A 26,786-nucleotide genomic window follows, 5' to 3' on the forward strand; every position below is an offset into this window, starting at 1 on the left:
CTCAAGTCTCCTCCTACATATATTCCTGCTTTGGGGCCTTGACTCAGGCATGTCTGTGTATTGTAAGCTCAGCTTTCAGGAGCAGCAGCTCTCGTGTTGTCACAGAGCACTCTGAAACTTGGGAGCTGCAGTTCAAACCTCTTGGGCTAAGAAGGACCTGAAACTTTTATTTCCTGTTTTCAAAAAGGGTGTTGCAGCTACAAGCTTATTAAAAGTTGGGCACACTCTTCGGTTTTGAACTGGAGTTGATGTTACTGAAACAAGTTGGGTGCAGCTTAAGTGTGCAGGTGACCAGCTCCCACCTGTCTCACTGAAACAGAACACCGAAAATGTTCAGGGTCCTCTACTGACAGTGAGGGAGCTTTGTGGCCCCAGGCAAGGGTGCTGGTTGTTTCGATGCACCTCCAGGATTCAGGCAGAAATTCTGAGCTGCTCTCTTAAGCTTGGCTGCTTAAGAGCTTCCTAATTATGAATTAAGCAGAATTTTTTTAAAATTGAGACCTGAAGCTGAAAAAAAGTATAAATCCAATTTAAGGATTTAAATATGAGCTACCAACAGCCCTGAAACGTTTTTGCTCATGTATGTGAAATTAAATCTGTTTGCAGTGTGTTACAAAAGGACCCTCAGAGTCAAAGTCATACATTTGTGGAGCAAGAATAACAACACAAACGTTTTTACTTAAACAAGGAGCATAGTATGAGTCCATGGGACAGGACAGTTAAAATGAGCTGAATTACTTAATGAGGAGTGGTTTGAAAGCAGTTCTATAATCTGCAGCTGCTACTTTCTGCCACCTGAGGTCCTCTTTTCCCCCTTATCAGTACTGTTCTGCTGATACCATGCAAGAATAACGCACAGTTGAGCTGTTTCATTGTAACTCTGAGGGTGGAAAATCTTTTCAGAAGCATTACATAAAGCTGTTTGTATTGACTTGGGTATCAGTTACTTTTCCATATCCGCAAATGATTTAGAACTGTGATTGCTGGGCCTCTGGTAGACAATTTGTTTCTTTTCTTACAATGCCCTGTACTATGCTTTGTTGCTGCTTTATCTGCTTTGTTAATGTTCAGCAAATTCTGCTTTGCTAATGTTTTTATTTTCAATACAATTCTCTTCCCTCTCTGACTTGTAGAACATGTATTGGTTTGTGATTCTGGTGCCTAAAATTAACTTTCAAGCTTGTTTCTAAGCAAAGCAAGATGAACAAAGGTGTTTGAGAGATACAGCAGCTTTAGCAATTTGGAGTCTGATACCCTTTGGAAACAGAGGGAATCCTCTTTCTCAAAGACCCCCTCTCCACTATATTTCTGATGGTGAAGAAGATAAAACTAAGTAAATGGCTCCTCTTTCTCATCTTAGCCAGTATTTTTCACAGTCTATGGTGTTTTTTTAATGTGGTTGCCATTTTAGCTATCAATTAAAAAAAGCAACGCAAACAATGACAGTCTTTCTCCTTAAAAAAAAAAAAAAAAAAAAGTCTGCAGTTTTAAGTTTGATCTGGCAGTGTGTAAATTGGCTGATGCATTTTCTGCCCCTCTCCAGTTCTTGGTTTATTATCACTCTCCTGTGTGTTGGTGGGAGCATTTGCACATATGTGTAGTGGGCCAGACCAGGATATTCATCTGGCTGGGAAAGCAAACAAACAAATGAACAAAACCAAGACAAGTGTTGAGGTTTTTTTAGTTTGTTTTAGTTTTTTTTGCTTTCTGGGGGTGTTGGGGGCAGTCTTGCTCTTTGATCTACCTTGCTATCTAGCTGTCCAAATGGTTGCATTGGCACGAAAGAAAGGATGCCAGGAGGGCTAGGATTAAGAGGCTAATGCTGGAACTGCTTAAACTGTCTCTGTCCCTGAGACAATCCTCGATCAACCATGACCTGATCGATCTGCTCTGTGTAAAATGAAGCATTTCTGCATTTTGTAAACTCAGGCTTTGGAAAGAAAATACAGCGTGATTACATCTGCCAGCCTGGAGACTTGATTAGTAGTTTACAACCAGTGGTAACAAAGGGGGTATTTAGACCTTCTTGAGGTTGGAACGAAGGTGCGTGTTGTAATGGGCCTTGTTCTTGTGGGGCAGGCCTTTTCTGGCTGAAGCATACATTCCCTTGTTTAGCAGGCAGAAGCAGAAAACAAAGTCTCTTTTGTGTTTCCCTATGGATTTCTTTGCAGGTCTAGTTTTTAAGGGTCAGGGACTATATTTGTGCATTCAACTATTCAAAAATATTTTGAACTTTTGTTTGTCAAACAGTATTATTTGCTTTACACTTACGGATAGCAGTAGTTACGGAAGCTATAGTCTAAGGAAAGATTTGTAAAGCCAAGTAGTATCTTTCAGTTTAGACTAATAAAAAGGAGGGGAAAAAAAATACAAACCTTTCCTTAGGTCCAAATGGCTTCAGATATAACCAGATAGGGTTTTTTTTAATGCCACCTTACTTTAGATCTGTATCAGGTACAGCTACGTAAGGCATGGGAGAAGATTTCTTTTTGAATACGTTTTTATTCTGAACTAGTGGTCTATGTGCTTTTTATGGCTAATGTGAACAAACAGGCACCCCTAAAGGAATTGTTCCTCTCAATCCAGAATTAGAACAGATCAGATGAATTGCAACTCAGTGGTGCCCCTATTGGGTATAAGAGCTTGGGATGACACGCACAGATGTGAATGTCTGGCATGTGGGATGTTAGAACTCCCAGAGAAGTGAAACCTAGCTTGTACTGCTTTACTCTGCTACAGATTATTATTTTTAAAGGTGGTAGTGTAAAATATACGACAATTGCTAAGGTAAAGAAAAGATGGTGCAAATAGGAGAATACCAGAGATAGACAGGAAGTTCTACAGAAATACTTTCAAGGAGTTAGTGAACAAGTAAAAATTTCAAGTAAATGGGGTCTTTCATTGTTCTGGCATGGTCTTAGTACATGACTTTTGAAGAGAGAAATCATTTTCTTATGGACGCCATCTTCTTCTCTGTAAAACAGGCAGTTGAAAACGTAAGATGTTGCTCTGCAAAATAAATCGGCTGCCCTTGCACGTTCTGACTGGTTCACTGAATAAGGCAAGGGTCATAAAACCCCCAAAACAGGTGTGTGATCAGTTAATTCAGGACTGTATGCTAACGCATTGCTCCAAAAAGACAATTACCTTAAATCTGGCACTTCTTCAATTCCGAGTCCTTGACTTTCTTTTAACTTAACCTCTTAGAGGAAGATTTTTTCCGTGGGTAATTTCTGTCTTAACAATCCTCCATTATTGTGCACAGGCGGTGCTGTAGCGGTCTTTTCTCATCTGTGTTTCAGCGCTGAATAGGGCAAGGGAAGACTGTTATCCCTGAAAGGAGGTAAGATGCTGAGCTTGCACGCTAAGCAGCAATGACCTGCAACGTGTCTTCCTCCTCCGACTCAGGAACGGGGAGCTCTTTCCCTCTGTACTGCAAGGGGGGGGAAGGGGGGCGGGTCCATGAGCTAGATTTCTAGGAGCAGTAACGAGGGGGAGTGAGGTCGTCTCGTCTACCTGCAAGGAGCAGCTGGTGGCTCCTGTGTCTCCCCACTACCCAGCCTGCTGCTGCCGTAACATTGACCTGACACTTCAGTCCGTTCAGCTGGTGTTCGCAGGCTGCCATTTTTCTCCTTAGGGAGATGGGGGAAACAAAGAAATCTTTCTAAATTAGTTGGCGATTTGGCTACACTTGAGTCGGGTATCACAGAGCAAAGGGAGGGTGGCGTAGTCCAGAAATCTTCCTTCCCCAGCGCCAGCTACCTGCTGCAGCCGTGACGCCACGGCAGCAGCCGCCGCGGGGCACGCATTACGTACGTGTGCAAGCACTCGTTATCCGAGTAGGGCAGGTACGAGGCGTGCGAGCCTTCGAGTGTACAGAGGCCTGGGCTTGTCCCGACAGCAGGGGGCCAAGGAGGCGGCCCTGAGGCACTAGGGTCGAGGCTGCCTACCGTCCCCTCAGGCCCCCGGAGCGCCCTCGAGGCTGAGATGGGGAGCGCGTGCTGCCGCCAGCGGCCGCGCCGCGTAACGGCCGGCAGGCTGCGGGAAGGGAGGGGAGGGGCGGGCCGGGCCGGGCCGCGGAGCCAGGGCGCTAGGGCGGCTGCGGCCGGGGGACCTGCCGCCGGCTCTCGCTCTGGGGCAGCAGGGCGCTCCGCGGCCGCCCGCCGGCGGACCTCGGCGGCCCCGCCCTCTGCCCCGCTTACCCAATCGTATCAGGACATGGGCGCGGCCCTTGGCTTCCGTAGCCAATCAGAGCCACAGGTGACACAAAGTGATGTTCTTTGCACGCGCTTTCAAGGCCAGGAAAACTGGCACCGGCAAAGCCCAGTCAGAGTGGAAGGGGGCGGGGTCGGCTCCGTCTTGAGCCCAATAAGAGGGCGGGAGCGGGCGGGGAAGGCGGTGCGGGGCAGGCAGAGGGAGAATGGCAGGAGCCTCATGCAGTAGGAGAGCAGGACGTGCGGCCTCTCAGGGCAGCCAGAGCCAATGGGTGCCGCCGGTGGGCGGGGCGGGAGGCGTCCGTGCTTGGGCTCTGTGATTGGGAGAGGGGTAGAGGGAGCCGGGCCGGGCAGGGCAGTGTGCGCTGCACGAAAATGCACTCGGATGCCGCCGCTGTCAGTGAGTAGCGGCGGGGCCGGGCCGCGCGCTCCCGCCCGCCCACCGGCGGCACCCGGCGCCACCGGCCTGGTCTTTCCGCCGGCGGGTGCTGCCACCCGGGTGGGGGCGGCTTCTCCTGCCCCTCACCGAGGAGGCTTGGCCGAACGCGCCGCCGGGGCTCCCGGTGACGGGGGAGGGCGTCGGGGCTGCGGGCGCGGAGCTGGCGGGGAGAGAGGCGGTGCGCTTACCTGGGGGCGGGGGGACGGCGGCTGCCCCGCGGCCCTCGGCGGGCTCCCCCGGGGGGCGGGAGGGGCCGGGGGTGGGCGGGGGCGGCCCGGGCGGGGGCGGGGGCGGGTGTGGGGAGCAGCCGCGGAGGGGGCTGGGGGCTTTCGGAGGGTGTGACGCAGTTTCCCCGACCCGGCTTGCGAGCGGGTGAGGCCGCGGCCGGCCCTCGTGGCTGGCTGCGAGGGAGCCGGGGCTGCCGAGGGGAGGGCGGGCGCGGGCTGCGGCGCTGCGCGGCGGCCTCGCTACGTGGGAGCGGTGTGTGTGGCGGGAGGGAGGGGGGAGGCGGTTAATTTAGCGGATTCCGCCGGGCCGGTGCAGGAGAAACGGGCTGTGAAGGGGAATGGGGACCGCGGCGCATTGTGGGAGGTGGAGTCTCTCCTGCGGCTGCCCCGCGCGGCGGAACTGTCGGCGTGGGGTTGGGGACTACAACTCCCAGCAGGCACTGCGGCGCCGCGGCACGCTGCCCCCGCCCCCGCGCGGGGGTGCGAGTTGCAGCCAGGTACCCCGCGGCCGGCGCGGAGCCCCCGGGAGGGCCGGGGACCCGCTGCGGCCTGGGGCAAGGCCGTTTGGCTTCCGGACGGGAGCAAGGGGAGGTCACGCCGCCTGTTTTTGGTGAGCGTAGGGAGGGCTTTGTCTCTGCAGTATAGTTACTGGCTCTGCTCTCGGAGCAGGCGGGACCGTATGCTGTAGGCAGGTTTCCTCGCGTGGGGGGATGACACACCTGCGTGGGTGTGGGGTAGCTGTGGGGTTCAGGAATAGGCTCCATCCCTGTCCGCTGGAGAGATGAGGCTGTCATCCAGAGCACAAAGCTGTCTCGGCAGAATGATGTTCCCAATTCCTGTGAAATCTCCCAGGAATGTGTTCTCACTGTGCAAGGAGTTGCAGCTCTGAGACACTTTATTGCTGCAGAACTTGCTTATGGGAAAGAGGATGAAAATTGAAGCTTTGATCACGTTAATGAATGATGGTCTGACTTTTGGACAAAGTCCTGAAAGCAATTATGGAAAGAAATGCTGCATAAGGCCTGGATTTTCTTGAATCCTCCTGTGTTTCTCAAAATGAGAGATTGGACAGGGGCAGCCTGGTAAAGGCTCTAACTCACAAGGTTATATAATTTCTTTAGTGGTTCTGGTTTATTTTAGCTTTATATTTAGGGATCATTGTATGTTGGTGGTTAAGGCTGCCATTAAAGCACAAACAGCTGCCTCGTGTTGGAAATGGGAGGTTAATTATTCTAGAAAATACCTTCTGTTCAGTGTCTTTTGTCATGTGCCTTGTCCAAAAAAAAGTGCAGGTCTTCATTATACACATGTAAGCTACAGTTACAAATACTCCAGTGCTCCCTCATGTAGGTTGTTAAGACTATTTAGTGTGTTTTTTTTTTTTTTTCTTCTAAATTTCTCTGCAGAAAACAAGAAGAGTACTGTTTTTCAGCCTTCAGCTGTTACTGGCTTTTCTTTAAAAATGTCGCTTGGAATGATTGAATCTTCTACCTCTATACTTTTTTTTTTTGTTGGCAGTTCATGGACTTGTATGTGTGTTATTTTAAATAGGAATGTTTTCCTAAACTAACTAACTTAATTGTCTGTAGCTTTATAGTAGTTGGGTTTTTTTCCTCATTGATTTAAATGTGTGAAACAAGAAGTGTTCAGAGCATATCTTTACACATACAGAAGTTGGCTTATGATTGTTTCTTGACTGAATGTTTCTTTTGAGCCTTTTTTTGATCCTTCTTAGATTCTTACCTGTTCTTATGATAGAAACTCCATTAATACATTCTCGCTCAGTCTCAGTTTTACTTTCTGAGACTGAATATACAGCTTTCACGTTATATGAGAAACATCGACTTTCCTTTTTTCCGTTGCAAATGTTTGCTTAAAAGTTTCTTGCAACTCCGATAACTATAATTGGAAATGTCTTCTCTGTGCAAGGCCATGCAATAAGTTGAGTTAGGCAGGTAAACAGTCTTCCTCTCACTGCTTGTCTTCATTCTTTTGTATCAGGATGAGATTTCATTTGTGTAATTGCAGCACTTGATTTAAATTTATTTTTGTCTGAGTAGTTTTTGTGCTAACTTTAAGTGAATTACTAATCTTGTATTTATTTTTTTCCCCCCTTACCTTGGAGAGATTGAAAACAAAGACTTTGGGCTTTTTGAAAGCATTATTTGCTATTTTCGTTTGTGTCTTCAAGCAGAAGAGGAAAACTTGCTTAATTTGTCTGTCCTGTGCTTGCCAAAAAGCATTGCACTAGGAAGTACGGTACATCCCATGAAAATGTACAACTCTTGTATCCAATTTAAATATTAGAGCATTTAACAGTGTGGTTATTTTTCTATAATAAGGAAGACTACTAACAAGGGCTTCAAGCAAAACCCTTATTTGTGCCAGCATTTTTCTTATATTGTCCAATTAAGTTGTTTTATTTAAAATCATAGGTCTGAGGTTAAATAGAATTTCTACTTTTGGCTAATAAAGAGATAGAAATAACTACCAGTTTGCTCAGTGTTTTTTATATATACCCATAGAGTTGTATGTGTGTGTATATATATATATATATAGTTGCGTATATATGTATAAAAATATATCTATATTGTTGTTAGAGTTACAAGGCTTTAGCTTGCCCTCGGGAACTGGCCGGTGTGACACATGCTTCTGTGTCACTTGGTGCAGATGTGTGGCTGCACAGACTGTGGGACTCTGTCTACTGCAGCTGCTCATTACTACCCATTAGCTGTAGATTACTGCTTCCCTTGCTCTACTGGTAAAATGGTTTGTAGGAGCACTCTCTAATCCACTCAGTCAAATGTATCTGGGTTAGCTCTTGCCACTTACTTAAATTGTCTAAACTGACAGGGTTGGGTTTTTGCCTGAAGTGGATTAGGGAGTGCAACCGTGACCTGTGCTGCTGGCAGAGCTGTGGGGTCTGTAACTTTTAGCAGAGAGGAACAAGCAAACAGCTGGGGCAGTAATGCTTTTGACTGGCATAGCTGTTCCTAGGCTGTTGCAGATCCATCGTGACGTATACTAGATCTGCATGGTGCTGGATACCCTAGTAGTGCGCACTTGACAGGGTTGCATTTCTGCTGAATTAGCTAGAGCACGAGATAGAAAGTTTTTATTAGCTTTATGCTCTTTGTAGGGTGACAGATGACACCTAATCTGGCATGAAGTTAAGAGTAGTGCTGGAAAACAACTCTCAGGCCATAGCAGCCGATGATAATACTAACTCACTGACACTCTTTTGAATTAATTTGATGGTAGAGTAAAAGACTGGATGAACACTTTGCATCAAATGGGTGAAAATTGGTTCTGTATTAAATGCTTTGTATCTCAATTTCCTACGTTCTTGAATTGTAGACTGAAAGAATGTCTGTTCACAGTCTGAGTAACATGGAATCACTGAAATGCTGTTTGATTTGGTAACACGTGCTTTAGAAATAGAGTTAAATTAGCTCTAATTATCCACTGCTTTTACTCATTCTTTTCCAACTCCGGCTGGTCACTTCAGCTTTTATTATATTCTGGCAAGAATCTCCATTAGGAATGCCTATCAAATACATTTAGTAGGTACACAAGTGGTATTTGCAGCAACAGAAAAAGATGTTTTGCATCAGAAATACACTTAGTGTTAGGCCTTTCCTATAAAAAAACAAACCAAAACACTCAACCAAAACCACCACCACTGCCCCAAAACAAACCCTAAAAACCCCTGCAAGCCAGCGTGCAGGGTTTTTTATCCTATATGTTAGTATAGCATATGTTAGCATAGTTCTTATTTGTTCAGAGTCAATTTAAGGTAAATGGCAATGCATTCAAACTAAAGTAACAGTTACACAACTTTTGCACTGCTTAAATTGCTCTAAAATTCTCCATGAGCTTTAAACTGCAGTAGCTTTTTTTGTGAACAAGCCTTCAGAGCAGGGTACTTTTTAAATATCTAGGTAGAATAAAGATTTGTTCCTATGGGGGGGGGAAAAAAGGTTAATGCTTTTCCCTATCTATGTAGCATGCAGTAATTTTAAAATATTTGTTGCAGATAAAGTGAGTGACTGATTACATGTGGTAATACCAAATGTTAGAGTTGAATGTGACTGTTTACCTTAAAATGAGACGTGGTTTTTAGAGTGTTGTCAATTCAACCATATTTTATTGTTTAGGTTTGGTTTTTTGTAGGGTTTGGTGTTTGTTTTTTTTTAATAGTTTAAATCACTCTGATTTGCTTCAGAACATTTAGGCTGTTGTGTTTGGAAAATGTACACAAATTTGTGACTGTGGGTTTGGATACTGCTGGAGTCAGCAGTAGCTCTGAGCTTGGTGCAGCTCTGTATGCATGCGTGCAGGAGAAGCGTACTGCAGCACCATGTCTTTAGCTCTAATGGCTAGGTCCTGTTGCTTCTCAAGCTGGGATGGATTGTCCCACTTCTCTTTCCGTTTAATTGCATGTTCTCACTGTCCAGGCTGGAATTCACTTCTATTTTCCTTACTTTCTGAATCATGCCCTATGTTCAACCCCACCAAATCAAGGGAGACCCTACTTTTCAAAGCCTGTTCTTCTCTGCTTCGCCTTGCCCGCATGCTTGCGCTCGCATCACGGACTGGGAGAGAGGGCTCTTCTGCAGGCTGCCCCTGCTAAAGGGTGTCACTGCCTGTGCGGATTCGGCTACAGACATATCGGAAATGAATTCTTAATCCTGTCTTTGACAGGAATGCAGAGTCAGCTCCTAGCTGCTCTGTACTGCAGTTTGGGAATCTCAGTTTTTAGGTGTGTTGTGATGTTTTTGTGTAAATGAAAATAAAACTGATGCACGGTTTTCTTTTGTTTTCTGCATTTAGTAAGGAATGTAGAAATTCTGCTTCTTGAACATAAGTATTGAAGGCTTTCACCAAATGTAGATTTCAGATCTGAACTTCCAAGTTCATTAATCAATATAAATTGTCTTGCTGTTAGGATAATTCTGTAAGTAGACTACAGAGCATGAAATGGTGTAGTTCATAGAAGATTAAATGATTCTTTTTTGGATAAGTAAAGTTTATTTAAAACTAATTAAGACGACAGTACTTTGAACTATTATTTCCAGTCCGGTTTTATTATTTGAAACCAAGGAAACCAATTTTCATTTTCAGGAATGAGTCTGCCTAGTATGTGTTTTCTATCTGATTTTTTTTTCTGAGAAGGTTACAGAAAATTACCCACAATATTTGTACTGAGTCAGATATCTCAGCAGTAGTAAAAATTAATACTATGACTACTTCCATACTTAATTTTTAATACAGAGTTGTATCTGTAGCATTTATATGGCATGTCTGTCTGGGATAAATATTTTTAGACCTACTGTTCCTGTGAGATTTTCTATAGATTTTCTGTTTGCTCAGAAAAATAATCTAGAAGCTTTTAAAGGAAACTTGGAGTCAGCTGCTGATCCGGTTTAGTACTATTGTTAATTTTTTACTAGGTTTTTAGTAGATTGTAGTGCACCCTGTAGCTGTGTTTTGTCCAAGCTTTAAAGTGATAATTTTGACGGCAGGAACTAAGTTTAAAGTTTTCATTCAGGCAGGTATGTGTCTGTGTGAGTAGGTGCATAGGCAGACATAATCTTTTGGGGTTTTTTTAGGTATTCATTTGTGGTTTCATTTGAATAGTTTGGCAACACATAATTCCCTCCAATAAAAAATTGACCTTTAAAATTTTTTCATTTCAGATAGGAAAGTAGAGTATTCAAGTTCAGTGCACCTGTATCATTTGCTTATATTTAAGATATATTGAGTTTTTTGTTTGTTCGTTGTATTTCATAGGTTTGTCTTAATGAGGGGGTGTAGAACGATTTTTGTCCAGTTTGTTAGGGAAGCAAGCCCAGCTAGCTGTTGTTTCTTTTGCCTCTCCATAACTAGAGACAGGTCCGTAGTGTAAACCTTAATCTATAATATTTTAAAAGTTATTTTTAAACTGTTTACTTTTTACTTTTAAATTGTATATGATTGTGGCTAATTGACTAACCCAGACTTTAACACTTAATGTTAAGTGTTAATGATAAACTGCAGACAAGGTTTAAGTTCCATGATATTAGGTTGGCTCTGGCATTTCTTTCCTTTCCGGATTCTGGATTTGCAATTATTTTACTCAGAATTTCTTTTCTTTAGCTGTTACATTCTGAATTATTGCAAAGCATTTAATACCATTTGGAATTTCAGTTGCTTCAATCCTTCCTAAAGATAAGCTAACATCTGCATGAAAAATAATTTAATCAACAACATACATACACTTGTTTGACATACACCTCTTAAAGTCTTAGCAAACATTCCAGCACATCTCTTTTCAGTATTCATGAAGAAGCAGGTTTCCTTCTTCTGATCCCAGATCAATAAACTGTGTGGTACTTAGCTATAAAATATTTTTTTCTGCAGGAAAAAAAAAACCGAAATATTTTCAGACCAATTCATGTGCTTTGAAAATCTTATATTCGGGTGAAAAAGAGCTTCACACATGATGGCTTTCTTCATGTAAAGCTCATACAACCAGCTGTTGAGTGCGTAGCTTCGTGTGATGTATCACTCTTCTCATAGTGGGGCTTGGATGGACAGTTGATTTGATTTAACACATTGCTGCTGCCACAAAGAGACTATTTTGCTCCCGCTTGGGAAGGACCTTTCCTGTTTCTTGCTCTAACTCTGCTTATCTGGTGGTGTTATACATCCTTGGTGATCTGATTCAGACCACTGAGCTGGCAGGGTTGGTTTGTTTATATTTTTTGTGGATAAGATTCCTGGGGTAGTGGGCTGACCGAGTGGGTCAGGCAGGCGCAACTCGGTGGCTGCATAAGCAAGTGTGGAATTTCGGGAGGTGGAGGGGAGAGACCATGTTCCTGATGCATACAGTTGCAGCCAGCTGTTGAATCGCTTGCTTGTCACGTTGACTATGCCATTGTCCCTGTGCTAATTTTCAAGATGGTGTTATCTGAGCATGGGAGGTATTATTTTTTGGACTCTGTTTCTTCAAAAACATTTTTTTCAAAATATGCCTTGTCAATGGCGTAGGATACTTTGTGTATCTTCCCTGTAATACAGATACTGCAAACACTGACCAGTTCGGAAGGTGACCTGAGCTATAATTTAACTTCCCTAATTCATTGGCTGCTGCTAGTATTTGCTTTTATAACAGTTACTGTAAAAGAAGCCTGTTTTCAGCTTTGGATAATATCCCTACTTTGCAAGCTTCCCCTGTGGAACAGAGAAAACTTCGGACTCTGGTCCTCCACACTCATATGGATAAACTAGTTTTTGTGGAACTAAGGTGTGACGCTTGTTGTGTAAGAGCTGTAAGTCCATCATAATTACGTAACCTATTTTTGAAGTAACAGCTTAAACTTGTAAGGCTATTTCCAGTGGATGTGTGAAACGTACTGGTATGAATGATGTGTTTTGAAGTGCCTAGGAATGTTTTATTTCAAAGGTGATACCTAATATATATAATCCTAATTTTAAAATATTTTCCTATTGTTTTTAAGAGTACCATCTAAAATTATTGTTTAATATTAGTTTAGAATAAAATATTTGCTCAGTGTTCTCAGCTTGTTACCTCCAGGTATAACTGGTTTCTCTAAAGACTCATGTTCTTCGTAGATTTTAGGCTGAGCAACAAGGGAAATTTTAAAATTCATATTCCAGAAAGCTTGGTCTGGTCTGGCAGTTAACAAAATAAATCTTACCTTTTAATCTTGCCCTTCTCAGAATGGCATTTATGTTTCCCCCCCTTGCCCCACTCCTCCCCTCTTTTTTTTTTTTTTTTTTTTTTTAGTTCCTTTATGTTGAATTGAAGGTTGGCTAAGAAACTCAGGGTTGGTTTTTTTTGCAGAATGGTTCTGCTTAGTATTGTTTGACTAGCAAAAATTGAACTTCATTGAGCACTTAATGCAGAAAAAAAATCTAGCACCCTGTTCAAGATGCAAGATCTTCCTATCTTATCTTGGTAAGAAGATCTGGATTGTCCTTGATTTCATATAGATAAGTATATCTAAAGTTGGAAACTCCGTCTTTGGCACTTATGACTTAGAGAAATTGTATTGCTGTGGTGGTGGCTTGGGGGCAATACATTAAGAAATAGGTAGCAATTAGTGAAATGATACTCTCTAGGTAGCATAATAAATGAAATGTATGATTCCTAAAGTTACAATTTGATTTTTTTTTTTTTATTCACCATGACAGGAGAATTCCATAACGATGTGTGTAACAAGTACACTTACAGCAGGCAGTTCCTTCAGATCCACTTTTTAACTTCATAGCAGTGTGGTTCACTGACTTGGGGATCTGAAACTTAATGATGACTTTTGTTTATCCTTAGCTTCTGGGTCATCTTAAGTGTATTTTGAGAGCATTTGCTTGAAATGCTAGGGATGGAAATGTGGGAATTATGTTTTTGACCTTACTTGCATCTTGTATCAGCTACTGGGCAAAGCCAAATTAAATGTCTCGCAGTAGAAATGCTTTAATGCATTAACTGGGTGGTGACACTAGGCACATACAGCTTTTCACGTACAGAAGAATTTTGCTTGAAATACTTTGCTTGTCATATATAGTACATGTCTCTAATTAGAGTGTTTTTGCGCACAAGTTCTAGTGGGGTAGCTAATTTACTTTTAGTTTAAATGGGAATATTGTATAGTAGTTGTCTGTCTTTGATCCTTGTCAGCTGGTCTGTGTCCAGCTTCTGAGATTCTTGTTGGTTTGCATGCTCTCTGGCTGGATTACAGTTGATCTTTTTTGTAAATTACTTATTTTCCAGTTTTGTCCTAGACACATTTCTAGCAAAAATAGGGGATTTAAAAGAATAGAGAAAAATTAGTTTGTCATTTTGCAACTGAAGCAAACTCAAGTATTTTATTTTTGGAGCATGGAAGCAAAGTTAACGTCTATGCTATGGCTTCTTTCATGAAGTGTCGGAATATTTTATTTTTGGTTTTATTGGCCCTGGTCTTAACAGCTGCTGTATTGTGACCTTTGGTTTGTTATACAAAAGTCATGTTTCAACTGTGCAAGTGTATTCCAGTCACTTAGTTTTGCAAGGAAATTAGTATAAAGGCAAGTACGTGTGTATTAATAAAATTATCTTTTTTAAAAACTAGCATTTTTGGGAATGATTTTAGAATGTTACATGGTACTTAAATTTGTTTTGGAATAGATGGAACAGAAGGACTGAGTAGCATGGAAATTACAATAATTTCCAACTGAAAGGAAAAAAGTTGTAAATACCTATTTTTGATTTTTTTTTAATATAATTTTATATTTAGCTATGGTTAGCTATAGTTCTATTTTGCTGAGGGTCATCCATGCCTTAAGAAAAATGCATATGTAGGTTATCTTTTGCAGATTTCACTTACTGATTCCACTTGGTGTTGAAAATGTTGATGCTGAAAAAGTGTTGAGATGGCTTTTATTTTATAGTCATGTGATTTTATTAAACGACCAGAACATACGAAGATCTCGGTTGCTACAGCTGGAAACCAGAGAGTTTAAAACTTTTTTTTTTCCCCCCCTCCTCTAGATTTTCAACTGAATTCTCACCTATCAACACTGGCAAATATTCACAAGATTTACCACACCCTCAATAGGCTGGTAATGACTTGCCATTTTCTCTCAGCAGAATAGCTAGGGCTTTAGTCCAGAATGTTTTGTGATTGAAATCATTAAGTGATTACACTTTTAAAACTATGACTGCCTTTTTGTATGAGAGCCTGTTGGTTTTGAATACATTAAGAGATAAGCAGTATTAGTAAAAGGTGACAGATTGTACTCTGGGGGTCAGAGTGGAGTTTGAGCACTGTTCACTGCAACATTGGATTTAGATGTTGTTTCCATAGAAGAAGCTTTCCTAGATTGATCAAATAATTGTAATCATCATCGTTATCCAATTTCTTACAGTTCTTGTGGAAAACATATTGAATGAGCAAGCTGTCCTCTTACAACCATGCAAAGAGGGAAACAAGATTTTTTTTGAAGCCTGTTTCTGCTTGTTTGCTGTGCATTTACATTTGTTTTATTGCAACCATAGCTGGAAATGCCAATATGGTTTCTGTTTGTACACTGCAAATTTAGTGGAAGAGGCACTGCCTAAAAAACGGGTTAACTTGTTTCCAAGATTTCAGTTGCTTTTTAATCAGTTTTCTTTAGAACACGTACGTGTGTTTATCCTTAAGCAAAGCCATTTCTGTGGTAAATGGTAAATTCAGTCTTTCTAATGCTGCATTTATTAATGGAATTGTTCAATACAACAATGCGAAATTCTCCATCCAATGGATAGTTATTTCCACTCTTGAAACATAGTTTGATATGTTTTTGATAAAAAAAATTCAAAAATATTTTTAAAATAATTTAAAGATTATCCTTGAACTTTTTAGATAAATTTGCAAGGGTAACTTTTTAGAAAAATATGAACTGAAAACACAAAGGCTTTGCAGTCTTAGCTAGGTGCTCCTTAATTAATTAAGATTAATATTAATATCAAATAAAGGTTAAAAACATTACTGAACAATGAAGATCACCATCTTGTTTAACTGTATCATTCCTACTCTCTTGCAGAATCTGACAGAGGACGTTGGTCAAGACGATCACCAGACAGGTATTTAATAGGGATGTAGTAGAAATAGATTGAAACAATTTAAACGTGCTTCATCAAAGTCTCTCTGACATCACTGAAAATTATATTTGAGAAAGCTAAAGGAGTTTTAGAAAACAAGTGCCAGGATTTTTTGAAGTTTTCTTCAAAATAGATGTTCGTGCTTTTAATTTATCCAGTTGTGAAGGACTTGCACAGGTTTCAGCAGTATCTGTCATTTTACTATTTCTTAGCATAAGTACTTTAGAAGACTTCATGAAAAATTTCTCTCACTCCTTGGACTCAACCCATTAGACTAGCAGAATATCCGTGTTCTTACAGCGTTTTGACTCTTGAAAGAGCATTAGTGAGAACAGAGCAGAAGCAAGACCTCTTGTGGCTATTGTGATGCCTGTGACCGAGTTTAAATGCTGTGCTCCAAACAACCCAGCTTTTTTCTTGAGTGGTTTTGATGCAGGTTGTTCCCGTTTCTTGTGCAGATTTTCAGTCAGTGTCTAAGGGCTATTTATTAGCCCAAATCTGTTTTCTGTTCAATAAAACGTCACTGGTTTTTGAGGCCTTCATCTCAGGTGCCTGGTACTAGCTTGCTCCCATTCTTGATTGATCAGCATTTGTGCTTTGTGACTTGATATCTTGCAACATTTGTTACCTCCTTTTGCGCTTGCTACTTATTAGCCGGCGTCTTCCTTGATTTCTTTCTTCCTTCCTGTGTTTCAGGCATGATACCTAAAGAGGAAGGAAAATAACTTAATGGCTTCAAGCCCTGATCACTCAGCAGAACTGTTCTTTAAAACTGACCATATCTGTCCTACCGTCTGTCTCAAAGTTTTTCTCTATCCTGAGGTGCTGGCTATGTTTGCTGATGTTACCTTGAGTGCTTAAGAAAGTGGAGAGAGCTGTGAGCTTCTGGAGATTTCTGGGACATACTTACAAATCTAGCACACTCTTAGCCTAGAGCAATGAGAAGAGATGCATAGGACTGCATTGTTTGGGATCAGACAGAGCTCACTTGGGGCTGATGTACCCTCCTCCATGCTGTGACAGGTGACTTTGTTTCCTAGTTGAACTATCTATCAAATATTTTCCTTCAGTGTGGTTAGTGATTTGATACTTGAAATTAGCTGATCATGTAAATGAAAAACATCTGCAAGAGAGGTTGAGGCAGGTAGTTTAAGACAGTCAGAGGTTCTATTGTTGGTATGTTAGAACTGATGTCCTCTCCCATCTCCTGATGGAGACTTGGAATTTTCCCCTTTGTGATCCAGGTGCTCAGACTAAACACAGATACGTACTGATTTCATGTATGAAAATACATTCCATAATCTTTGTTTACTTTTGATCACAAAAAGCTGCTGTGAAGTGTTGAGGTAGTCCCTTCTGTCACTAATCAATCAATAAGAGTAGGCATGCTTAAGGTATTTGGGATTTGTCTTATCTCATTTCTTGCCTAGTGCTTCTGTCATAAAGGTCAGTATAAAAAATAAGCCTCAGAGCTCTCATTATCTCTATTGGAAGGTGTTTGAGCATGTTACTAGTTTTGATGAACTGTTTTATACTGACACTCATGGTTGTCCTATTGCCTGCATTGCGTTGTTTGAATTAAGCTGTTTCAAAAGCTTAAACATGCCCATCGAATGAGTTTGGGCACAAAATCCCAGTAGAGAGTGTAGTTTTTTATAACAGTTGTAAAAGAACCGTTCAAACCAGGAACAAGTATGAAATGAGAACCAAAAGTAGAGGTTGATACTGGCAGGCTCCTCGTCTTCAGATTTCATTCCAGTATTTCTTATACTTTTGCCCTGTTTTATGTCTACTTGTACAAGAAGATGAAGCCCCAATGTTTGCCTAATTTCCAGGCGAATTCAATCAAAATGTGTGCTTGGTTTTCCTCATATGAGGACAAATACACATGCAAGGAGCTATTCTGGCCATTGTGAATGTAGTACAATGAAGTGTCCTGTGTCCATTTTGTATGGGACTTGACACTTCTGAAACATCTTGTTGGAGAGCCTTATGTAAATCTAAGGAGAGCCTTATGTAAATCTAAAAAGAATTACTTCTGCAAATTGCTTGATTTCAATGTGCCTAAATTTCTGGAACTTCTATTTCCAGTATTACTGGCTGCATAGGAAGAAGTGTCAAGACCTATTAATTTTGTTACACAATTTATAGAACTGCATAGATGCTGTGAATTTGGGATTCTGTCCAGAACTCATTTGAAAGTCATGTTAATAGCTCTGTTGCAAAAGATTCTTTGAGTGTTGCCAAACCCATCTAAAGATGATTTTTTAGTTTTGAGGTGGGGTTTTTTTGTTGTTGGGGTTTTTTTTGGTGGTGTTTTTTTTTTTTTTTTACACTGCATCTTTTGGAGCAAGCCTTATCCTTAAAGATTACTATTTGTTTTTTGACATAACTATCCTGGTTAATGTTACTACATTGTGGGTCCTGCTTTTGGGATGACTTAATAAATGCATATCTAAATTCGGTTGAGACTTCTAAAAGCTATTTAAAAAACCCAAGTATTTCAATTTTAGGTTAATATTTATAGTGAGCTTTTAATGCATATTACATTTATTTCAAAACGGCTGTTTCTGAGCTAACAATAAATGTACTGGACATCTGAATTACTTCAAGCAAATTGTATCTTTTCTAAGTATTAGCCAGATTTCTTTTCTGGAACCAGATCTGAAATGTCTAAGAGCTAGAGGGTGGCAGTTTCAAAATTCCTTCAGTGATTTGGGAGCTGAGATGGACCTCAGTTCAAAATTCCAGTCACCTGTAATGATTAGTCTCATAAAATGTGTTAGCATTCAGTGTGCATATAAATCTGAAAAATAAGGTAGGCTGTAAATGTGTTATGGGCCTTTGCCTTTTCAGCTGTTTGTAGGGGTCAGAAAAGCAGGCATTCAGATTCTGTAAACAATTTCTTTTTCTTCTAGTATGTATATGCATTAACTTGGAAAACTCTTTCTCCAAAATTTGAAATAATAGTTGTTTTTATGTCGTAACTACAAATACAGCAACTTGTTAATAGCTTAAAGTCATGGTTTGGTTATTAATTTGTAACTTATTTACCTATCCAGACTAAAATGTCTTTAAAAGTAAAAGTATGCTTCCTGTTGCCACCTGGCTTGTTTAAAAGAACGAGGTAGTCTTCAACAAAAACAAGGCTTCATTGCTGTTCTTGAAGGGGGGGGGGGGGAGAATTACTTTTGCCTCTACTATTTTTTTGTTGCTTTAGAGAAGAAAACCCTCTTGAGTCCAAAGCAATTTTGTAAAGTGGAATTCAAGATAGAGAAGATGATTTGTCCTTTTACAAAATCGCAAGTTGTTTGATGTTTTGATGAGTATCTTAGTTTTCTCATCTTGTATCTGAAAAATGATGATTGTTAACTGTGCTTGTGGTGGTCTTGTTGCATCATTAAGCGAGCAGCTATGTCTTTCCAATTGCTTCAGCATTCACAGTTTCTAATTATTTTTCCTTTGAAACATGCCTCTACTTAAGCATCAGAAGAGCAAGATTATTCACAGGCATTATCTAGAGAGAAGGTGAAAATTACATGTCTGTAAATCACTTCTATAGGGGCACAGCTTGTAGAATTCTTACTTATTGACCTCTGTGTTCTTTTTTTTGTTTGTTCTGGTTTTGTTGCTATTCTAGGAGTGTTCCTCCCTTGTGGGGATTATCTTGCATATTGTTTTAAATTTCTTAGGGTGAATTTTAGCGCTTGAGTTGATATTTCCCTTTGGTAGCTTTGTCTCCTGCAAAGTGTCTCCTGTAAATTTGGAAATACTGAATAGAACGTTTGGCAAACAACATTTATACTCGGCAGGCTTTTGGCTGATGGTGGCCTATTCAGCAGCCATTTGGAGGCTCTACCTTGCAAATGCTAGCTTCAAGTGTCAAAAAAACAGTGAGAACTAGGAGGGTTCTGCCAATCTTGAGTTGAGACCCAGGAGTAAGAAACTTTGAAGATAATCACATCAGAGAAGCTGCACATGGTAAGTAAAGTTCCTGTCAAACTTTGCATGAAGTCAGAGGGAGCTGCATGTTCATTTGCAGATGATCAGACCTTTGAGAAATGAAATTAGTTGTGAAAGGCTAGACCTAGAAATTACATTTAGAATTAGAAAGCTCTGTGTAGGAAAGGTTAATATTAATTACTTAGTAAGCTATACTGTAAAACAAGAAATTGCAAGAATTTAAACAAAAAACCCCAACCTCTGATAGCTTTTTAGCTTTAGATGGAAATAAAAGATAGAAATATTCTGCTGGTTTAACTTCAGAGTTTGTCACAGGGAAATTATAACTGTTGTTCAAGTTCAATATACTGATTCCAGTAACAAAAGGAAATACTGCTAAAGTAACATTCTTGTACAGTGTTTTTTAGTAGTTTAGAGATCATTCAACAGTTAAAACATAGTGAAGACTTGGTCCAAACCTCAGTTATTAAGATGTTGAATCTCTGAAAGCATGTACGATACGTTTGTTCACCTGGGGGGGGTGTGTGGGTGTGTGTGTTTGTGTGTGAGTGGGGTGTACATGTGCATTTAATAGCCACTTACCAATTTCTGAGCTATCTCTTTTCTTCCCTTTTCTGTCAGTTTGAGAGCTGCAACTAGATACATTCAAACCAAGAAAGGGCACAAGTTTTTCATGAGTCATTGGAGAAATTGGGTTATAATGAATTCTATTACTGGTTTAAGCCTTTAAAACAAGTTCAGCGATCTTCCTAAAAATGTCATATCATTTCATGAGGAAAAGGCTTCAAGCAGGAATTCTTGGGTTAAATTCTTTGGTTTGTATTGGGTTGCAGATCTGACAAAATGATTTTCCTGTTCTATAACTGTTCTATTTTTATATTTATTTTTATTTATTTTATTTTCATCTTTTGCTGTGCTTCTCTTTTCATAGAGGCCTTGCATATGTCTTTTCCCAATCAAATAACCAGTAAACTGGACAAACCCTGGGGGGGTGTTGGTGGTTTTTCTTGCATTTTACCAGCATCCAATGCCTGTGGGCATCATAAATAGATTTTTTTTTTTTTTTTTTAAATAGGCATTTAAAAACAATCAAATTGCTCTCAAAGGAATGAGATAGCTACAGGTTGTACTCAAGTACGTACATATTTTCCAAAACAAGGTGTTCATTAGCACACGTTTTCATTTATTAAGCTTAGTGTGTGTCTGAGTCGTGTTGGCTGTCTCTAGCCATCTGTTAAGTTCTGCTGTCATCTGAAATGTTTTTAGTTTGTGTAGGTTTTCAAAAAATACTTACTGGCAGAGTTTAGAAACTTGATCTAAAAAGCCATAAAGCATCATACTTTCAATAACTTTTGGGAATACAATTTTGCAGTATCATTAATTTGCAGGCATAATCAGATGGAACAAATGACATTCAGCAGGTCAGGTTCCTTAGTTTCTTTAATCTGGGTAGTAAAATGTATCGGGTGTATTGTGAGTTTTTGGTTTCTGGCTTACCTGTTTCAAATATATCTGATATTGGTGAGAAGAAGATAAATATTGTTAATTTCCTTTTGTAACATTCTGGACAGTGCTTCTGGAAGTATATTATTCTGACACAGCCATTACGATTTTTTTCATGTGATAGTAGTTTATGGAGTATAATGCTTGGAAGTTTTTTGATAACTAGTTAAATTATAATTTGAATTTACAATACTCTTAAAACTTTCCTTCTAAAAGATAGTGTAGGTATAGCTATACTTTCCTGGAAGGATGCTGGGGTGGGGGAGCTTCAGGGTTTAAAAAAAAAAATATATATATATATATATAGAGGAAGAATTTCTGAATCGGAAAGAGTATTTCTTGAACTAGAGAGATTAATTTTCTTCTTAATAGAAATGAATATAAAGTTAAGACCAAAGAAGGCATACGAAGTACAAAAGCTTTATTAGTTGAAACCAAATTAGTTCATCTTGATGTAAAAACTGGTTTGAACATCTTGCCTAATACTAGAAAAATCCATACTTTCATATGCATAATAGTTTTAGTGCATGTTTAAAATAAAGTACATGTAGCAAAGCCTGTGAGGCTGTAAGGTTCCTTACATGTGTTTCTCCTATAACAGGAGAGAGACTTTCAAAGATACGAAGAATAGGTAAGCAAAAGATTGCCGTTAGTATTTGTTGGGAACTGGGCCTCTGATTTCAGTCTGCTCCCTTGGTGTCAAAAAGTAGTCAAAGTTTTATTTCTTGCTTCTGTGCTGTGATTTAAAACAAAAGATTTTGTGGGCATCTTAATAAAGCATAGCTAAACTTGGATGCTGTTGAAGCGAAGAGAAGGTAGCTTTAGGCATGCTGGAGTTCTTCATATTTTCTTGCAAGTTTCTTTGGCATCGCTTTATGTCTGGATTTTTATACCTCACCTCTCTTTCTTTCCTTTTAAAATTCTCTGCGTAACACTTGGAGCTTTGATAGCTCCTTGAGCTGCTCTTACACACACCTTTCTCAGGTGTCAGTGTGGTCTTCAGTATATGAAAGTAGGACAAAATTTTGCCTGGAGTGTTAGCCTACTGTTTTCCTGAAACAGCAAAGGCAATTTAATGACTTGCTGTGGTCAAAGGGGCTGGTCCTGTGCTCTTTCTTGTGCTAATGTACAGAAATTTATTATTCTTTTTTGCTTGGGTTAATTATCTACAGGTTTGGTGAGCTGGATTGGCACACTGAAGAGTCACCAGAGACATAGGAATACATAGCTGAGAGAAGGGGAGGGAAAGACTGCCATTTGATTAGTGTCAGTGTCTTGAATTGGCTGTTTCCTACTTGGGGACCTTCATTCTTTGAGAACTATCCAGTCCAAATGATACAGCCAGCCACTTACTTTTTTCCCCTAATGGTTGCTGAATGTCTCTTCCCCCGCGCCCCTCCCCGTGCCCCCCCCCCCCAAAAAAAAAAGAAAATAAACAAAAAAACCCAAAACCAAAGAACAAACAAACAAAACCTTTCCTTTCCTATCCCTTGCTCTCCATATCACAAAAAACTTGGGGTTTAAAAAGGAAAAGGTTCTGTTTTCTAGAGGTAGGTGCTCTAGTTTTTGAGTCACATCTGTATTTCAAAAAGTAATTAACAACTTTTAGAAGTTCTGATTTGAATAAATGACTAAAAATAAGGATGCCTTTCTGAGGACTTAAATACTTCTTCAGGATAGTCTCAGTTCTTGCCTTTTGTTAGACTGAGGTAGCACTAGCACTACTGTACATTTTGGTGTAGTAATTTTGGCCTTAACTGAAATCTGGTCATAGAACACCATGTAAAAGTGAGATGGATTTTGCTATTGAAAGGAGACCATTTCTTTTGTAATTTTTAAATCCCCTAACTTCTTCCCTTCCCTTCCCTTTGTAATATGCCTATTAGTGGACACAGTTTGACTGGTCTGCAACAGTTTCATTTCTTGTACTGGTGTTTTTAATTCCCTCTGTAGGAAGTCTCCGGTCTTGCAGTTCATCAGACTGCTTTAGTAAAGTGATGCCTCCAAGGAAAAAGAGGAGACCTGCAGCAGGAGATGATTTATCTGCTAAGAAAAGTAGACATGATGGGTATGTCATCTTACCATGAGCTAAGACTGATGGAATATCTAAAGTTGAATAGCTGATATGATCGTGTTTTTAAATACTAATGGAAATGGTATTCAAATTTGCTTGGTTTCTCAATGTGGAACCATAGCCTGTGATTGAACTGTGGGATATTGATAAGCACATCTAGGTGCAGTTTGCATCTCACCTTTTTCTAGTCTACAAGGAGCTTGTAGGGAACTTCTCCTTGCTCTAGTTTGCCAGCTGTCAAAATAGACATAATTGTTTGTTCAAAAACAACTTGCAAGAGATACAGTAATACCTTCCTGTATACATGCATAAGATCTGGATTGGGTGTTCTCAATCTACAGCTTGTCAGAAAAGTGAATGTAGTTGTAGTCCACTCAGCTCTTACTTGAAGTCCTCCTAGTCTCTCCCTGTCATGGTGTGATTTGATGCTGATCACGTAAGAGAAGTGTGAAGATTGCCTAGGCAAGGTGATAGCCAGTGGTTGGGTGGTGATTGAGGCGGTGCTGCTCAGTTTCCCACTGGGCAACAGAAGCGCAAGTGAGTTATAACTGTGCGGATGAGCAGTGTATTCTTTTGGCATAGGTGTTGCGTAGCTGAGACTTCTGCAAGTGTTGGATTTTCATTATGTGTATGTTCAGTCAGCCTCAGTCATTCAGAAACTATTGAATGTGCTCCTTGTGTGTAAGACAGTTGCTATTTATGTGCACTAAATTCAGAACTTGTGGGAGTACAGAACTGTACACTCCTGCATGATAGGTGCAGGACTGTCCTGACGTTGAAAAGTGACGTATACAGCTAGAAAGTTTGGTTGCCACTGCGTCAGTCAGTAGAATTTGAGCTCTATTACATTCATGTATTACCGGTGACTCAGAAAACACATGCTTCCATAACAAGTATCTTCAGAAAGGTAAAAAGATGCATTTCTTTCCTAACTGTCAGCCTGAAATCAGGCTGGGTGCTTTCCTTTTTATTCTCTAGCATGAGTAAGAAAGATGCTGGTAGCCAAATTAAGCCTCTGGTTATGCCTCTATAACTCCATTGTGTTTAATAGGGTTGCACAACTGTAGCTGCACTGGAATTTATTAAATGATCTGTTGATGCAGAAGGAGAAAGAGATTTCAACTCTCCCTTTCATTGCTTTGCATACGTAACACTAGCAAGAACAAAAAAGCAATACGTGTTCTTAATATCTTGTGTTGCTTTTCAGAAATAATGAGATGTAAAAGCTAAATAGTTGATAGAGGACATTACAGTCTATTCAAAGATACACATACAATATGGAAGCGAAATGAGGACAGAATGTTTCTAGAATCTAAGTAGAGAGGTTCACAAAATTTAACTCTACCTCCCTTTGCCAAGACACTGATAAAACAAAACAACCCAAACCCCCTAGAAAGTAAGGTTGTCTGTAAGTAAGAGATACTGATTTGTGTAGTTCAAATAAGAAAATGATGAGAAACTGATTTCTTACTCTATCAGTAATGTCTATATATAATATTTTTTAAAAGCTTTTTGAAAGCATAATTTGAAGGATTTTTTTTTTATCTGCCTTTCATTTATAACTAATGGTTCTAGTCTTCATTCTACTGCCATGTAGGCTTTATTAAAAGGAAGACCTCAGCCTGCTTTTAGAGGTGCAGGTGAAACCAGATCTGCCAGTCATGGGCCAGAGGGGACTATCCTTCTCTGACGTGGTTCCAATTTTTGTCTGTCTTCCTTCTTAACTTATAAAGGATTTTGGGCTTTCTCTGCTTCCCAGCGTATAAGTTTCTTTTGTTTTGGTCTTCAAGAAAACAGTTTTTATTTCAGCATGACTGGCAATATGAAATAATTTGCTGAACATTCAGGACAGTCTTGGAGCTCTATTCTCTTTCAAGGAAGGATTTCTTCAAATTTGCCTTGTGCCCCTGTAACCTTCTGTAAACAAGTTAGACAAAGAGCAAGCTGTCTCCTACTTCTGTGCTTGTTTGTCAGGCGGAGCTCATGCCTGTCATGTTTGGTCTTTGGAGGTCAGACATCTCAGTTTGTCAAGCAGAAATGAATCTGAAATTGGGAACCTCTACAGCAGTGTGCTGTAGCAGACGTAGTTATTTTGCAAAGCCATTTCCTCTTACATTGTATGCAGAGAATGCTGTATACAATAAAACCAGTATGGATAGTACAGTGCCAGTTTATGGAATAAGGGGCTTCTAGGCCCAGTTCTTTACCATTGCTTCTGTTTTAGAGGCAGACTTCCTAGAAGCTCCATACTAGTAACTCAGGATAAGCCTTCAAGGGACATTAGCTGGTGTGGATTCTGCATTAAGCGAAAAAGGCAGTCACTGTCTGTTCTTGAATGTCTACTTTCAATGAAAAAATACGATGTGTGCTCTCCAGAAGAGACTGTATTTCCTAACAGAGATGATTTGTCACTTCAAATGCTTATGGAATGATGTAAGTTTTGTATGTTTCTCAGTTACAGTGGCAAACTTACAGGGGCAACATTAACAGATAAATTCAGTAATTGCGAGTCTCCTGTTTGCTTTCAGTGCGAAAATGTCAGGTAGTAGTCTGAGGATTATCAAAGAGGTGTCATCATTAACAGTGTTATCACAGCTGAGACCAAAAGTTGATGATTCCTCCTGGTTTGTCCATACAAAGGAATTTTTTTTTTTTTTTAATCCTTACATGGATAGTTTTGTTGGGTGATATTTTCAGTCTTCACTATTTGTGGTGTGTTCCTATAATCTCTTCAGCTATGATAGTAATATTTTTGAGGTATGTATTCTTTCCAGAAAGTTTATTTCAGCAGGGCTCTGCTGAAAGAGATGATGATTTCTAAAGGCTCTTGTACTCATAAACTTAAACACATCTGATACCAGGGAGCTTGTGATAGCCTTCACCCTCAGTTCCAGGCTGTTAGGGATACAGCCTCATCTTGGAAAGGTTAGTGGAATAATGACACTGGCTATTGAGGAAAAACATTTGTAGGAACAAATCCAGTTAGTGAAGTTAAATGGAAATGCTGATCTCATATTCTTTAGCATCCCATCCTTATATAATAAGAGCTTGAATTCTGTTAATTAATGTTCATAATGTCACCTTGAACCATGAATGCAGTGTTTCAGTGGGAGGGAATTTTTATACCAGATGATGTATAATGAAGAGAACTCGATGTATTCATTTCTGGATCACAGTAAGATTTATCCTGTCTTAAAGAATAGCTATTGGAAGTAAACAGTTTAGCACACACTCACCAGAACATAATGACTTGAAGACTTGGTTTGTATTTTCCTCTCAGTATCACAGTGTTGACTTTATTGTACTTCCAACTCTCACAGTATAGGGTATTCTCAAATTGGAGTTAAAAATACGTTTTCTGTACATTGCTCTTCCATCACTGTGTAAAGGGTCTTAGGAAAGGTAAAGCAAGTTTCATGTAAAGGTATTTGCTAGGTAAGAATACAGTCCTCACTGTGTAATCATCTAACACTGTGTATCTGTTACACAATCTCTAGCCAAATACTGGCTTTTTCCTTAGGGAAAAATGAGCTGTATAATGTAATGTCTTCTTTCTGATAGTCTCATTTAAAAAATAATTCCTCTCCTTATTCCAGAATCATGCTGAGGGCAAAAATCTTAACAGTAATGGATATTTGGACCTTAGAAGGATGAAAACAAGGAATATTTATCTGCTTCCCTGAAAGTTATGTTTTCAAGTAATTAGATCTAGAGTCTAATTTATCCTGGATGTGTGTAT

The 26,786-nt window shown here is 40.0% G+C and overlaps 1 protein-coding gene across 6 annotated transcripts in view; it reads left to right on the forward strand.

The window, feature by feature from the left end:
• The first annotated feature begins 3,328 nt into the window (after positions 1 to 3,328).
• Positions 3,329 to 26,786, forward strand: part of DCUN1D4 (defective in cullin neddylation 1 domain containing 4) — a 43,796-nt gene continuing 20,338 nt past the window's right edge. The window contains exons 1-5 of one of the 6 annotated variants that reach the window (XM_076336228.1): positions 4,524 to 4,614; positions 14,416 to 14,486; positions 15,450 to 15,489; positions 21,575 to 21,604; positions 22,927 to 23,041. In XM_076336228.1, the coding sequence (XP_076192343.1) occupies positions 4,590 to 4,614; positions 14,416 to 14,486; positions 15,450 to 15,489; positions 21,575 to 21,604; positions 22,927 to 23,041 (281 nt within the window). In that variant the 5' untranslated portion in view covers positions 4,524 to 4,589. Of the gene's footprint in view, positions 3,344 to 4,523; positions 4,615 to 14,415; positions 14,487 to 15,449; positions 15,490 to 19,405; positions 19,489 to 21,574; positions 21,605 to 22,926; positions 23,042 to 26,786 lie in introns of those variants that run through there. The other 5 variants (XM_076336229.1, XM_076336232.1, XM_076336230.1 and 2 more) reach the window with 5 other exon arrangements.

This window comes from Aptenodytes patagonicus, chromosome 4, assembly GCF_965638725.1.
Source record: "Aptenodytes patagonicus chromosome 4, bAptPat1.pri.cur, whole genome shotgun sequence".
Lineage (NCBI taxonomy): Eukaryota > Metazoa > Chordata > Aves > Sphenisciformes > Spheniscidae > Aptenodytes > Aptenodytes patagonicus.